The 15,231-nt window shown below is 48.3% G+C and overlaps 1 protein-coding gene across 2 annotated transcripts in view; it reads left to right on the forward strand.

Moving 5' to 3' along the window:
• The window catches only part of MFHAS1 (multifunctional ROCO family signaling regulator 1), a 34,976-nt gene extending 20,278 nt beyond the window's left edge, over nucleotides 1-14,698 (forward strand). Inside the window, exons 2-4 of one of the 2 annotated variants that reach the window (XR_010615557.1) lie at nucleotides 9,017-9,143; nucleotides 10,623-11,052; nucleotides 12,525-14,698. Coding sequence is in view for 1 of the 2 variants with exons in the window: in XM_065692562.1 (XP_065548634.1) it covers nucleotides 9,017-9,143; nucleotides 10,623-10,626 (131 nt within the window). In the remaining variant the exon portion in view is untranslated. Of the gene's footprint in view, nucleotides 1-9,016; nucleotides 9,144-10,622; nucleotides 11,054-12,524 lie in introns of those variants that run through there. The other variant, XM_065692562.1, reaches the window with a different exon arrangement.
• The last annotated feature ends 533 nt before the right edge of the window (nucleotides 14,699-15,231 follow it).

A 15,231-nucleotide genomic window follows, 5' to 3' on the forward strand; every position in this document is an offset into this window, starting at 1 on the left:
CATCAAGTGCACCTTGCAGTACCTGCATTGAGGCTGCCTAGTTCTTGTGTTGGAGCAGGCAGAAAATGACCAGGCAGTTCTGGGTGCAATACCACAGCCAAATTATTGTGCGGAAAATATGTCTTGCAAGCTTGCCTAATTCTCTAAATTTAGCAGAGGGGCAGGCTGAGGCTTGGCCCTGCCTCATCAGTTTCGTAAGGCTGGAAGTCCATGGGACTGACTTTTATAAGTCCTCCTCCAGGGGTTGGCTTTTCAGGTGGCTAGCTGTTAACATGCTGTGACCCAAGCACAGAGAGACAGAGCTAGCAGGATGCTGATCAGTCCTGGTAGCTCCCTGCAGACTTTGATGAACCTGGACTCTTAACTTTGTCTATTATAGTAATGGCTTTGAGAATGCTTTAAAACTCTTTATTTTCTCCCTTTAGTGGGACCTGCAGCATCTTAATCATTTGGATGAGAGAAACTCAGCATCTCATCTGTGTTGAAGGCATAGTAGCTTTGGAATTCCTGTTTGTAAAGGTGGGCTCTCAGCTGGTGGGAATTGTTTGGGCGGGCTGCAGCTGGTAGTGTTTAGTGTCTAGGTGGTGCTTTGCATGCAGTCCTGCCTTGCTGTTACTGGGTGAGGACAGGTTGGGGCTGGCTGCAGCTTTCTCTCCAGCTGATGGCTTGCCTTGGCAGAATGAGAAAGTACTTATGGCAGATATGGCTGAAGGGGTAGAATTAAAAATAACCGAAAGGTAGATTCTGGGCTTGGTTACTCAGTTTCTATTCTGGGATGAGGATAATTCACACTGAGCTCATTACACCATGACTCTCCCTTAAAATGCCCTGACAGTCAATTTTGTTCCATCTCATAAGGCCCTAAAATGTTAATGAGGCAAATCAATTTTTCATGGCTTTGTATTGCAGTCATCTGAAAGTGCTGTATTGCAACCTGCCGGTTCAAGGAGCTTTTTAGATATTATAAGGGCAGCAAAATATTCAGCAATTTGGAGGATGCTTTGTTTTCTATTTCAACTTTTGCTCAGTCCCCTCTCTCATTTTCCAGAGCCTTTATGCTGTGCTGTTTACTTGTCCCCTTGGGTTACTTCCTTTCTCCAGTGCCTGCTGTGGTCGCTCATGGGTGGAGGTGGCTTGCACCTTCCCCATTGCACAGGGAGAAGGATGGAGTGCCCAACAGAACAGGCAGAGATGAAGCTTGGACAATGGATGCTACTCATCCTGAAATACTATTTGAAATAGAATGAGATAGAAAGAGTGGAGAAATGGCATCATGTTCACTACCCCTTCATCTTTTTGGAGTGGGCAATGGTGTCAGAAGTCACAGCCTTCTCTCCTCATGGCAAGTCTCTTACTGAGGTGTCAGTATAACCTGGCATAGAGATGCTCTCTGTGCTCAGTATTTCATGAATTGGAGAAAGAGGAGAGAGATGTTCCATGTGTTATATAGCCACACTGATGCTAGATCAGTTACCCATACTGGTTTAGGAATAAGATAGCTGTCAACCATCCTTTATTTTTCCAAGCTGTTTATTTCATACTGTCAGAAGAAGACAGAAAAGCTCAAGCCTTCCTGACTGCTCCTGGAGTTATTTTTAGGCAGTCTTGATGATTTCCTACTGCTCTCTTAATTGTGGTTTGTGACTATGGAGATAGGAAGTACCAAATTATGGGGTTTGGGGAATGTGTGGGGTTTCTTGTTTTGCTCTTAATTGCATTCCAGTTCTTACTATAATTAACTTCTGTGTGCCTGAGAAAAAGATAATTAACAAATGTTTTGGGATAAAGGTTTTCCAAGTAGGAAATTAGCCTGGTGGCTCCATGGGTAGGAGGTAAAGTGCACAGTGATCTCTGCTGTGGGGAAAGCTGCCTGGGGTTGAGCTCAGCAGGGCACAGCTGCTGCAGTGGGTCTGGGGTTCCTGGCCTGGGGAACTGTGGCTCTAGGTCTTGAACTTGACCTAGACCTGTCAGCTCCAAGCTGAAATGCACTCTTGTCTGTTTCCAGCGGTCCACCATGGAGGTTGTTTCATGTTGCTGTCAGCTGGTATGAATTAAGGCCCTTGGGAAAATATTTTCCAGGGCAGCCAGCTGGGGAAAATAATCAAGGTGAGCCATATACATGTCCACAGCCAGAGCTGCGAGATGAGGTGCTGGCTGGAGAGGCAGCCAGTGCTGTGAATGTGTTGTTGTTTAACCCCAACCAGCAATTAGGCACCACACAGCCACTCGCTCGCTCCCCGCCTTGACTCTGAGTAAGCACTGCTCAGCTGTAACTAAAACATCTCTCTACTATCAACACTCTTTTCAGCACACATCCAGAACTGTTGGGGTTTTTTTTCTACAGTGGTCTCTCTCACCGGGGCACTTTGACAGTCTGGGATTTTTGCTGTTAATTTGCTACTTTTAAGCTTCTTCAACCACGACTGCAGCGTGAGGGTCATGAAACTTTTATTCATAAGGTGGATTTCACCCTGTTCTGCTCCCTTTTGTGATGTCTCTGCATTCTGATTCCTTATTTTTGTTGTGATTGCAGGCAGGAGAATAGCTTCTGGTGGGAAGAAAATTAAGTCCTAACTTGCAGGTCTCTATCCAGCCGTCTGTCTCAAGTAGGCCAGGCAGATAAGGTCACTAAGGACTCCAGAAGTAAATCAAGCAGAGTGCAGAGTTCTGACTTTCTGGGGAATATGTTTGTGCGTGACATCCAGGCAGTGCTGCAAGGGGCATATTAAATATTCATACTAATACAGAACAGTGTTTTCTGTGTGCAGTGCTTGGGTATAAGCTTGTGAATCATGCACAGCAACATTTGCAGGAAGCCGCTCTGCTTGGATGAAATGAAGGAGTTGTGAAGACAAGATTTAAGTGGCATGGCATAGAAGCGGGCTTGGTGTGAGACACCGTCATCCTGCCAAGACTCCTGGCAGATTTCTTGTCTACTGTAGAGCTGGCTGCAAAGTCCCAGTGTATGAGGACGTTGCCTGTGCTTACAGCAGAGGGGGAGATGTGTGCACGTGGCTATTCAACTCACCCTGCCTCTGTGACAGGTTTGATCTAACTGTGTAAGTGCTCCAGCTATCGAACCTCCAAGCAGCTAACAGCAGGCAGAGGAGCTGTAGCTTCTTCAACCCTAATCTCTGCATGCAAAGCAGAGGAGTGTCCCGGGGCTCTCTTGTGAGCCCTGCTTTCTGCCTGCTGTTGGAAACTGAGCAGGGGACACATGCTTTTGGTACGCAGGCAGTGGTGAAGTGTTTTGTTCTCTACTTTCCTGAAGGCATGACTGCTGAGTTGCTGTGCTGAGAGATGTCACAAGCAAGGATTAGTCAGAGGAGGCTTGACAGAGAAGCAGTTGAGGCTGAGATGTAAAGTCTTATCTCCTGCCAACCCCACTTGCAGTGGTTGGTATCTGAAGGCCCTCAACAAGGAGGAAGAGTGAGTAGAGACTGGAGTAGGAGCAAGTGAGCAGTGGGGCTGCAAAAATAGTGGGTACGCAGTTGTAGCAGCTCTGAGGCATGCGATGGGGTGGGTGGGTCAGTACTGAGGCAGGGCAGGATGTAGGAAAAGCTTGGGTTTGGCTGCCCCCAAGCAGACTGAAGAGGGAGAAGCAGCACCATGGAGAAAGTGCCAGGGTCCTTTTCATCCACTGCTTGCTGGTGGTCCCAGTGGAGCCAGGATCGGGACACATGACAGCACAAAAATGACATAAATGAAAATGAGAAGCACCATCAGGCTGATACTATGTAAATGTGTTCTCCTTGAGCTCTGTGAAGAGAGGAGATAGCATGGTATGGCCGGGCCAGACCAGAATCTCATCCCTGTGCCCTTGCTGCTAATTGTTGACTCATGAACAGGGGACCTTGTGCCACTTAGCAAAGCCATAGCAGTGGGAACTGTGTGAAAGAGGCAAATGGTCTGGGTGGGATTTTCGTCTTTGTGTGCAAAACCCTTCTCTCTTTCAGGCAGCCAGGCAGGCTTACAGCTGGCCTTGTCTGGCTGCCAGCATGGAGTAACCAAACACTCCTGCAAGTACTCGCTTTTCTTGCTGTCAGCCTCCCTCCTAACTCTCTGATTTGTCATGGGTATATGGCATTTCACGGGTATTCCCTAAAGGCCAGTGAAGTGTGCTTTGCAGCACGCATGGGTCTGATCGCTGGCATGAGCTCTGAGGGAGGCATCCCTCTCCAAATCACAGTAAATCACAGACAGAAGGAATAATGTCCCTAACTGTGCTTGAGCAGAAATTGTACACTGATGCTTTTCTGTATTCCTGGGCATATATGGCAGCACAAGTGTCCTCCTTGTGCGCCGAATGCCAGTACGTGGTTGAGCTCCATCTGGCACATGCAGTTATCCTTGTGGGCCTTGGCCTGGTCTGGGCACCCAGCACAAGTGGCTCAAAGTAGGCCATGCCTGTATCTGTTCTGGAATAAAACAGTGGCAGCAAAGAACATCTTGCTGACACAGAAATACCTGCTTCGGGTGAGCTGGCTAATGCTGAGAGGAAACAGGTCCTTCGTGTAGAGCTTCAGGCATGCCTGAAGGTTTGTTCCTACATTTGCCAGTGACCACTGACATGTAGCAGTTTCCCTTACATGGCGTGGACAGCATGACTTGCTCAGCCCATCTGCCTGAGGGAGTTTACAAACCAGGTAATGCCGCAGCCCAGCCATGGTAGTTTCATTACAGGGTCTTGCTCTGCCTCAGCCTTAGCTTTCTGTACAGCACATTTTACACAGTTGTAGAGACCTGTTTCTGTGCGAAAACACCAGGAGGGTGGCCACTGGACCAATAAAAGTCCTCTGCGCTATTTGTGCCATTGTAAATGCGGAGGCAGCAAAGGAGCATCTTCTAAAACATCTGCTGTCTGTTGGCAGGTGCTTTTAACCAGGCTTGGTGCATGCCTCTCTGCTATCATTGGAAGTGGGACTTAGATGCATCTAAAAATCAAACCTTAGTAAGAACCCAGCATTAAAGTGCCTTTGCAAGTAGGGCTCAGGCTCCTAAATCAGCTGAATAGTCTTAGCGGTGAAGATTTGTTTCCTGGAAGATGGGATTGTTCAAAGGCTCAGCTGTGTTAGTCTTTAAAGAACTAGCATTAAAAGGCCACATCAAGACTAGGATAAGCTTCATGGTTTGTATGTGCTATTGCAGGGCAACCTTTCAGAGGGGGCAGGCAGAACTGAGGTTTCCAGTAAAATCTGTGACATGCTCGTGAAGGAATGTGCAATCAGAATACAGCCTGACTAGTCTGTACATGGGGCAGAACGAGTGCTGCAGACATGGGCTGCTCCAGCTACGTTTAAACTTAACAGTTAAACCAGGCAAACACCACCGCATGCCAAGCACTTGGTTTTTCTTTTGTATCAGTGAAATGCTTTGTTTGATCTCCCTTTTCCCGGCCTGCCACAGCCCTCAAGACGTATGTTTTTAATCTTCTGCGGTTTGAATGATTTCTAAATAGAAATGTGAGGTTTTTGAAACCTCCAAGAGACTCTGGGCTCCGAGAGTTGCGTCCAGGCAGTGTCTGAATGTTAGTTTGCTACCCTTCTGAAGACTGCATATTGCAATGGAATTTACACTGGCTTTTATTTAGCAGTGATGTGAAGTATGATTTAGATATGCCTGGTTTAGTACAGTGATGAGTTTGTGCAGCAAAGATGAGCAATTTGTAAAGACAAGGGGATGAGAATGCCATGGGGGAAAGCAGTGGGACATCCCTTAGCTGGGAGAAGGAGCAATCGGAAGGATGTACAGGTCACCTTCTTCCCACTTGGAGCTTGGAATAACTACAGGAAAAGTCTTTCTTCTGAGGAGCAGTGTATATGTCAGCTGCTCTGGAAATGGGAGTGGGGACAGAGGGAGGTGAGTTTTATCCCAGGGGTAACCTAGAAGGGACAGTAATGCCATGACATGAAGAGAAGTAGGGTTGACTGAAGAGGAGTGGGAAGGGGTTTGCCTGCAAATCGGGCATCTATTTAAGCCTGCAGCAATCTCCTCTGCTTGACAAATCTTCATCTAAGGATTCCTGAAGTGGGATGGTGGAAATGGGAATGAAAGCTCAAGCAGAGAGACCAGTCTACTGCACTCCTCCTGTTCAAGATCTAATGGATATTAGCCTTGTCTTTAAAGCACATAATGTTGCACTGATTTTATGACTCATCTTTCACAGCAGGTGTTTTCAGTACTATTAGCAATACTGCAGTTTGGAAGTTAACCTGGGGTTGGAAACCTGGGAATCACTGGGCCACAGAGCCCTGTGGTGTACGTGCTTGCTGGTGTGCAATTCTGCTTTCAGTGTGTGACAGCTCACGTAATTGAGGACGCTGCCTTGCAAATTTAACTTTGAATTGCAAATACCATCACGATTCTTCTGTTTTGGGGGACGTGTCTGCATGGCTTTAAAGCTGCTCTGCTGCTTCGGGTTTGAGTGTGGGTGTAAGACGAGGGTAGGTATTCAAACCAAATATGAATTCAGATGCAGACCATGAGGGCAAACTGGAATTACTGGCCCACGAGGTGGGGTATCTCTCAGAGGAACTGTATGTGTTCCCTGCCAAGACCCCCCACCCGCTTTTATGATACCAAGTGCTGTTTTCTTGCTTTGGAGAAACCAAAGGGATTTAGATCTGCTTTTTCACAAAAGTGGGAAGAGAAACAGGAGGAGAGGATTGAAGCAGCGTTTGGGAGGCTTCAGGAATGGTGGGGCTGATTGTTGTGTTGTTGGTGCACAGGCTGGGCAGTACTTCAAAGTGTGATTTCTTGACTTGTTTTACTGGGGTGCATGGCAATGACAGCTGGACACAGGAAGATGTATTGTGAAATTTGTTTAACATCAGGGGAATTTATTGCAAGTACATTTTGAACTATGGAAGTCTAGGGGCCATCTGTCTTGACTGTTTTAGTGGAACTGGGGATAGCTTACAGTCACTGCTTGGTGGATGGGTACACAGTTTTTGTGTCAACCAATGACTGCGGCCTGCTTACAGCTGGCCTGCCTTTGTAAAGGAAGTCACTGATGTAGCTGGCACAAGCCAGTTGTGGCCTGGTGCCTCCACCTCAGGCAGGCCTGTTTGGCATCAATATGCACACACTTAGAAAAACTGAGCCCTTGCTGGACATGGATGCTGCCATCCGATATTTGCCTTTGAGAGCAGACCCTACCTGCCAGACTGATATCAAGAGATGGTGCTATTGGGTGTCTCTGCTGTGGCTGGGCTACACTACTCTGAAGACATGGTATGTTGATGGCCAGGGAATCTGCCTGGCTGGGGCCAGTCTTGTGGAGTGGAGCCAGGAGGAAACTTGAGTTGCTCTGAGCAAGCTGCTGGGGAAGTGTTCCTCAGAGCTGGGCACATCTCTGCACCTGGCTGTCCCCTCTCACTGTGCTGAGCTGCATCTTGGCTGGGACTACATGCTGCAAAGGTGCCAGCAGTGGGGAGCTGTGTCCTGGATTCAGCTGTAACATTTATTTTTCTCCTTCCAATGACTAAAGTATAATATAAAACTACTACTAATAAGGGAAATGTTGAAGGGGAGAGAATACAATTACTCACCACCTGCTGACTGATACCCCGCCTGACCCGAGCAGTGATCTGGGTCTTCTGAGTAACTCCCCCCAGTTTATATACTGGGCATGACGTGCTGTGGTATGCAATATCTCTTTAGTTAGTCTAGGTAAGGTGTCCTGTCTCTGCTTCCTCCTGGCTTCCCGTGCGCTTCCTCACAGACAGAGCATGAGGGACTGAAAAGTCCTCAATGAGGGTACATATTACTTAGCAACAACTAAAACATTGGTGTGCTATCAGCATTATTTTCAGACTAAAGCCAAAACACAGCACTGCACCAGTTACTAGGAAGGAGAAAAATAACTTACAGCTGAAACGAGGACAACTTGCCAATTTGGCACTTGAACAGCTGAGCTAAGGCATGCATTTAGTAGGGGCATACCATGCGGTGCGAGAGCCCCCCGCTGCTACTGACTCCATGCAGATATGGTAGTGCCTTCATTAGGGAATAGCTGATGGCTGGGAGCTGGGATCTGTGCGCTCAGCGGAGTATAGAGTGGCCCAGAGCCCTGACAAGACACAGCAGCAGTCCCGTGGCACCCAAGGAGAGAGATATTAGGGAATCCTTTTGAGTATTTTTACCTGCTTCTAAATATTGTTCTGGTAGCAAAGAGAGGCACCCTGCAGCTGGCCAGCCACTGCAGAACAGCAGGGTCTCTCCAGTGCCTAGCTAGCTCCAGCTTAGAAATTGCAGTACAGGAGCAATGGCTGGACAGCTGCAGTGGGCAGGGTTGCTCAGGGACAGAACAGATTCAGAAAAGGTCAAGCATGTTTGTCTGTGGCTAGTTTGAGGTCCCTCCTAGAGTTTTTCTTAGAGGAGAAATGTGTAAATGATGCAAAAATCATTCTGAGCAGTGCTTTCAAGCTATTTTCTTTGTGGTCCATGTCAAAGAAGGCTGTCTTGGCAGGGTCCTTGTAGCATCGTTCTGCTTGTACTGGGAGATGGCTGCTTTTTGGGTAGCTTTGTGGGTGTGGGTAGCTGCAGGATACAGATGTGAATAATAAGGCTTGTATCTGTCTCCTGATTTGCTCCTGATGCTGCAGGTCAGCTTCTTCCCTTTCATGGAGATGGGATCCAGAAGTTTGTGTTCAGTCTGCCCCAAAGCTTAATTAAAACACCTACTCCTAAAATATCCATCTCACAGATGATATGAATCCCTAAGGAGCTCTCAAGTCTGTGTGCAGTGATTCAAAGCAGAGGCAGGAACGATGGCAGATGTTACCTTTGTGTGGAGCAGCATGTCTCCAAGCTGTAATTAGCAGGACATTCACCATGGTTACATGGATGAGACCTGCTTGGGTTGAAGGACCAGTAAGCCTTCTTACAGTGCTCACTTGCATTGGTCATGGATGTTTACCTAGTGATGCAGAGGGGAAGGGCATGGTAAAGGCAAAAATTGTAAAAACTGGCTTGCTGATGCTTGAATGTTTTCCTTGTTTTCCCCTATTCACAGGAGAACTGCTGAGTCAGCCGAGACCAGAGGGACTGACGGAGATCATCTGTCCCAAGAACGGCAGCGAGCGAGTTAATGTTGCCTTGGTTTACCCCCCCACTCCTACTGTGATCAGCCCTTGTTCCAAGTGAGACCTGAAAGCAGACCCCCATTTCCCTCTCAGTAGACACCAGAAAGCCTGCGTAACACATGCCCTCACTAAGCACTTTTCCTGGAAGGGAGCAGCCCCACAGTCTGGGGACTGCTGTAGATATAGACAGCCTGTTCAAAGGATAAGAGGTACAGTGAAATGGGTTGAAGTGTTCCCTCAGCTGTGTTGTTGCTGATGCAAGACACACATAGTGGTCAGGGCAGATCAAGAGATAATACAGGCATGGGCAGGTTTAGGTCAAGAACTCAAGAGGTCTCTGTGCTTACCCTGCTCCAAACAGGGCCACCCTCGCAGCTGGGTCAGGTTGCTTGGGACCTTGTTATAGGCGAGGGCTGATGACTGCCAAGGATGGAGGTACCACCTCATCTCTGGACTACAGAATTACACTGTGCTGCTGCAATTGAACATTTTTCCTTCTGTCCCATCTGAGGCTCCTTTACTACATCTTGGCTTTCATTGTCACAAAGACGCACTGCTGGCTTATGGTCAACATGTTCTCCACTACATCCAAAGCCAGCTGGATCCCAGGCTGTGGTGGTGCATGTCCTCGCCCTGTTCCGGGTATAGGGTTATGCACTTATCCTGGTTGAATTTCACAGCACTTGTTGGCCCAGTCCTCCAACTTGGTGAGGTCTCTCTGGATGGAAGCTCTGCCCTCCTCTATTAATAGTCTGCATGTGCTTCACTCCACAAAGTAGGAATGTGCTGGGAAAACAGAGTTGTGTTGTGGTGGGAACAAATGTGGAACAACATTGACAAAACCAGACAGTGCCTTGGCTTCTTGATGCGTAGGTTTTCTTGCAGAACAGAAGTGCAGCCGTGATCTGTTCTTCTCAGGGTGCCACAAGGGAATTTGGCAGGGAGCTTAGAGAAGCAAGCCAAGTGTCTTGCTGCTGGCTGTTACTATGCTGCATGTGAATGCCTATTACTTTCACTTCAGTATCTGAAAGTAGTTTGGATGCTGCTCTCTGTTCAGTATCTCTTCACCCCAAAATATGCACATCCTGCTGGAGAATAGCTTCAGTGATGGTGGGCTGTTGAGCTGTGTGTGAAGGTGAAGTGCCCACCTGGGCAGGAAGCAAGTTAGCTGCCCTGATACTGAGCCACAAGTTGCTGTGGTCTATTCATTTGCTCCTCCTATTTGTGTACTTGTTCCAGAACATTTCTAACCCAAGGCTGCAATTTGTGTTCTACTGTGCTGTCAGGCTTTGCCTGTGCACTTGTCCTCTTGTCCTCCTGTTCTCTAGCCTGCCTTCCACGGCGTCTAACGACTGTGTCCCAGTTTTGCAGTCACTGCTGGCAGGAAACTTGTGTTCTCAGAAAGGCCTGTGTTACTTTTAAAGATCTCGCCCTCCCTATTTAGAAGCCTAGAGAAAATTGTATGTCTTATATTATTTATCACACGCACTATGAACCCTGCTGCTCGTGCTACATTATGTTTTCTTTATCTTCCAGATAAATCGTCAGTGCTGGTGCCAAAGGTTTTCCACCGGGCAGAACATGGCTGATGCTCTGCAGTGCTCCCATCTCTCCAGTTGTGGAGTTGCATGCTGACGGGGATCGATGGGACTTTGGACTCTGAAATGCTGTGGGGCAGGGGCAGCTCTCAGGTGGGGCCTCATGGCTGGAGTGGACACAGTCACCTGGAGGTTTGGGATAACAACGAGGCATGAAGCAAAATGATTGCTGCAGATGGCAGGGCCACTGGCCAGATGGAAAGCACTGGGGATAGGATTCTGTGGACCCATTGATCACATGTTGGAAACCCATTTGGATCTCATGATGAATGTAAAAATGTTCTTGGTACCATTTAATTCAGACCTGCTTGGAGGAGAGTCTATTGAAATGAGCTGTAGCAGGATTCCCTGGATTTGTTCCTGGACAAGTGAGTTTTGTGGCAGTTGGACAAGGCTTTGTCAGGGAGGGGGGTGATGCTGTGAAGCCTTTAAAGTTGCTGCACTGCAAAAGAGTTGGCTGTGTCCCACACACAGGCTTGGGCAGTAGCTGGCAAAGCAGGAGGAGAAGCAGGCTGGGAAATGTTTCCTGCCTTGTGTGTTCACATACACTATGCCATGAGGTGGTAAGAATGTGTTGTAATCACACAGGGAAGCAAGAAGGGCAGTCACTGTGTGCCTGCCACCTGCCATTTCTTCCTTATCGATAGCCACAAACTGCTCATGGTCTGCCACTTCTGGATGCTTTAGATTTGTCATTGTGGCACCCTCCATGTGTAGCAGCCACTAGACCAGTAGAAATCTAGATCTGTAGCCTAGCAGAGCTACCCAGGAATCTTTGTGTGGAGATCTGGTGAAGCAGCATGTGGCTGTATTGTACAGACTGGCCCTGATCCCCTTAGGCTGACCCTGACAGCCATGCTTCATGAGCAGCCATTCTTTTCTGGGCCAGATGTGGGAAGGGTTGGGAAAGTGCAGGTCGAGCACTGGTACCACAGCACTGGTTTCTCCCCAGACTAGGTAGTTTTGAGGGCTTCTAAGATGTTGCTCTTAGTTTGTGTCCTATAGCTGAGCCCTGATAGCTGGGCTGTATGAGTCCTGCTCCATGCAAATACCTGGTTTAGTGTAAATCAAACAGGAGGCAGGCATTTCCAGAGCCAGAATGCCTTCAGCAGATGCTGGTGAAGGTCTGAGAGATGAGGGACTTAAACTCTTGTCCTGTGATGGCAGACCTGGGATGAGTGATACTGGTAGAAGGCAGTCCCCACCTGGATGCAGGCTGGCCAGGCCAGTGCAAGACAGTGGCATACATCCTGCCAGTACCTGCTGCTGTTGCAGAGGTGATATTCCCCTGGCTTCTGGTCCTTCACATACCAGTCTTGTGTGCAGGGCTGCAAATAACCCCGTTAGCAGAACTTAATACTGGGAAATGCAAGGCAGAATTCACTCTACCAGAAGATTGTGGAAATCAAACCATTGTTGGGGGAAACTGCCAAATAAAGGTTATCAGCTCCATCAGGTTCATGTCTTTTCCAGGTATCATTCCAGCTGGGAGGAGAGCTTGGGCTCAGAGTTCATTTGATGACCTGCCAGCTGTGGCAATAGGCATTTAAACCTTTCTTAGGTCAGTGAGAAGCAGTGACTGATTGTGCTTCTGTATCACTGTAGATAAATTAGAGACTAGAAATTTCCTGTGGCACCTGGAGGGGGTGAAAGTGGGGTGATATCTTTGAATGGTGTCAGGAATAGCACGGGGAAACTCCCTGAGTCTTTCTGCCTGTGAGGTGTAAAGGGCCCTGGTATAGTCAGAACTTGTGTTAGAGCATTCCCTGCTGTCACCTCCTGTGCTGGGCGGCCTTCTTCTCTTTGCTGCTACTCACCTCTCTCTTTCCATTCTTCATAGGAAGAAACTAGCGATCTGTTGCTGTGATGTTTCCTGGAAGCCACGTTGTAAAGATACCACAAACTGGAATCCTTTTCCAGCCGGAGGCCTGTTTCCCAGTGTGCCCATCTGGTCTGGGATGCGTGAGCATTGAAGGAGTGAGAGGACAGAGCAGACGTCTTGCAGCCTGCTCCTTGGGACCACAGCCCTCCTGCCAGGGCATGCCACCTCAGCGGGAGCACGGCAGTACCTGGCCTGTGCAGGCACTCAGTTGGCACTGAAGCTGTAATGCCGGGAGCATGGCAAATCAACCTAGCTGGGTCTATCTAATATAAAACAGTGATCACTCATCCGCCCACTGTTTGGTAACTGGTGTAACTGTGTTTTCATCTGTGTTTTTTTAATATGCAAAAGCCATTTAATTTTCTATGCAGTTAAAAAATGTCTCCCCTTTGCAACTGCCAGGTGGGAGATCTGTGCAGGAGAACCAAGCCAAGTGGCTGAGAGTCCTTTTGATTTTACTGTTGCTCTCTTTTAAGGATGCATTCTGGAATCCTCTGCACACAGTGTCCCTTTGCTGAGCCCCTGCTTCTTAGACCCCACTTAACATCCCTGAGACCCAAGGATGAGGACCCCAATTTTTTAAAGAGTGTCATTTTTTGGGAGTCAAGCCACAAGGAAAAAAGGCTTGAAGGCAGTGCCCTAAAAGCAGAGATACCTGAGTTCAGAGCTTGTATTATGTACCTGTTCTTGTCCCTGCTCAGAGAGTTACTGTAACTGAAACAGCTACGGCCTTTGCAGAGCACCCTGCAGCCTTTACTGACAATGTGTTATGAATAGGGCAGAAAGGACTGGGGCATCAGTTGTCTCTCTGTGGAGCTGACAATGAATTTAACCCCTTTGGAATAGAAGAATCTCCTGGTACTAGATGCCTACATCACTCAAGAGGATTGTGCTGGTTTTGCCTGTTGGTGTGCAGACCCTTTATTTGCTGACCAGTTGATTTCCTACTGAAACTGGTGCAGACAGGTTTGGAAGTAGAGCTGGCAAGTTGCTTTGCACTGCAGGACTTTTAGCAGCTGGATCATGTCCTGGAGTACCTTGTGTTATGCTCTGAAGCAAAACCTGGGATTCAAACCTGCATCCGTCCAAGTGAAACTCCCAGGATAACAACTTTGCTGTCTGCTGGGTCTGTGTAATGTGAGAAATTGCATGTCCCTAAGCAGTACACAAACTTGTTGAGGCAGAGCGAGAGGGAGCCTCAAGGGTGATGTTGCACATCTAGCTCATCTTGGGGCTTGCAGGGTACTTGGAGGGCCCTGGCAACTGCAAAGGGTCCTGGGTGATGGAACACCTTTGCTTTTACTGTGCTAAAGGCAAAGAGGTCAGAGAAATATGATTATTTCCAACCTGCTGCAATGTCAGGATGCATTTGACTAGTCTCCTTTTCATGTTCTTTCTGTATTCTGTCTCTGCTCTGAGTTTGGGGGACTCTGCTTTTAAACAGAACTAGAGACCAGATTGGGATCTAACCTGCCTTGTGGTCTCTCAGATCAGATGGAAAAGACTGGGGGCTGTGGAAGCTTGGGTTATCTCCCTTGCGGCATCCCCCATACTGCAGTTCCACGGTGGCTGTGAAAACTCAATAGTGTATGTGGGCGCTGCTTTCCCAGGAACCCAAGATGTGCTTGGCTGTGCTGTAGCACCAGAGCTTACATGAGGTTCCTGTTCTCTTCGTACCTCTGAGGTAAAGTTTGTGATAGTGGCTCCTTACTCGGAGGAGTTGGATGCAGTTGTGTTAAAGGGAACTGCAAATGGTGTTTAGGAGCTCACTAAGTGAGATGAAAACCCACGAGCTCCCTCCTGCAGAGCCAGATCCCAGAGTTCAGCTCCTCACTTGCCCTTTGGATGGGATCTTGGGCTGGCATCCTTGGAACGGCAGCGCGGGGAGGTGGGGATGCTGCACTGCAGTAAGCACAAGAAGAGGCAAGCCATAAGTGGGCCTCCGTGTAGCACTCATCATGCACTTCATGGCTCAGTTCACAGACTGTAATAGCAGGTATTCATGTACTCAGCATCCCTGGGCAGGACTCTGCGCACACGTACATGCATGCCCAGAAGCACATGCACCACACCCACACTTGCCCACACATCCTCGCCAAAACGACTGAGAATAAAAGTGATCTCAATCTCAAGGGGAGGTCTGGCTTTGATTCGGTTTTGCTCTTCCAGTGCCTCCTTGGGCCCTGCCTCTGGAAGTGTCTGCGCCTCATTGTACATCTGGGGTTTTCCGAATCCATTAGGAAAATTTGTTAGGAGCACTGTTAGCAAATGACTCACAAAATCAGCAAGAGATTTGGCACAGAGTGGATCTGAGCAGAGAGCCCCTTGTCTGGGTTAACATCTAGGAGCCATTGCCTGCTCCAGCAAGGCAGGTGATTTCTGGGCAATGGCTTTTGCCCTGCTGTGTTCAGGGTGTTGTGTGGGTTTGTGAGGCCAGCTCAGTGGTTCTCATTGCTACCATCTTTGTTTTCTTGCAAAGCTTGGTTCCCTCATTCTTCAGAGGCGAGAGCAGTCAGGTTGATGGCTGTCTGCTTGTGGCAGCGCCTGCAGGGTGAATTCAAAGTAGGAAGTAAGTCCCTTCCCACACAGCCCCGAGCAGCTGTGTGACCCCACTTCCATCACCACTCTCATCTGGGGGAGACAAGACTGACCTCTGCGGCAACCC

The sequence above is a fragment of the Lathamus discolor genome, chromosome 1 (genome assembly GCF_037157495.1).
Source record: "Lathamus discolor isolate bLatDis1 chromosome 1, bLatDis1.hap1, whole genome shotgun sequence".
Classification (NCBI taxonomy): domain Eukaryota; kingdom Metazoa; phylum Chordata; class Aves; order Psittaciformes; family Psittacidae; genus Lathamus; species Lathamus discolor.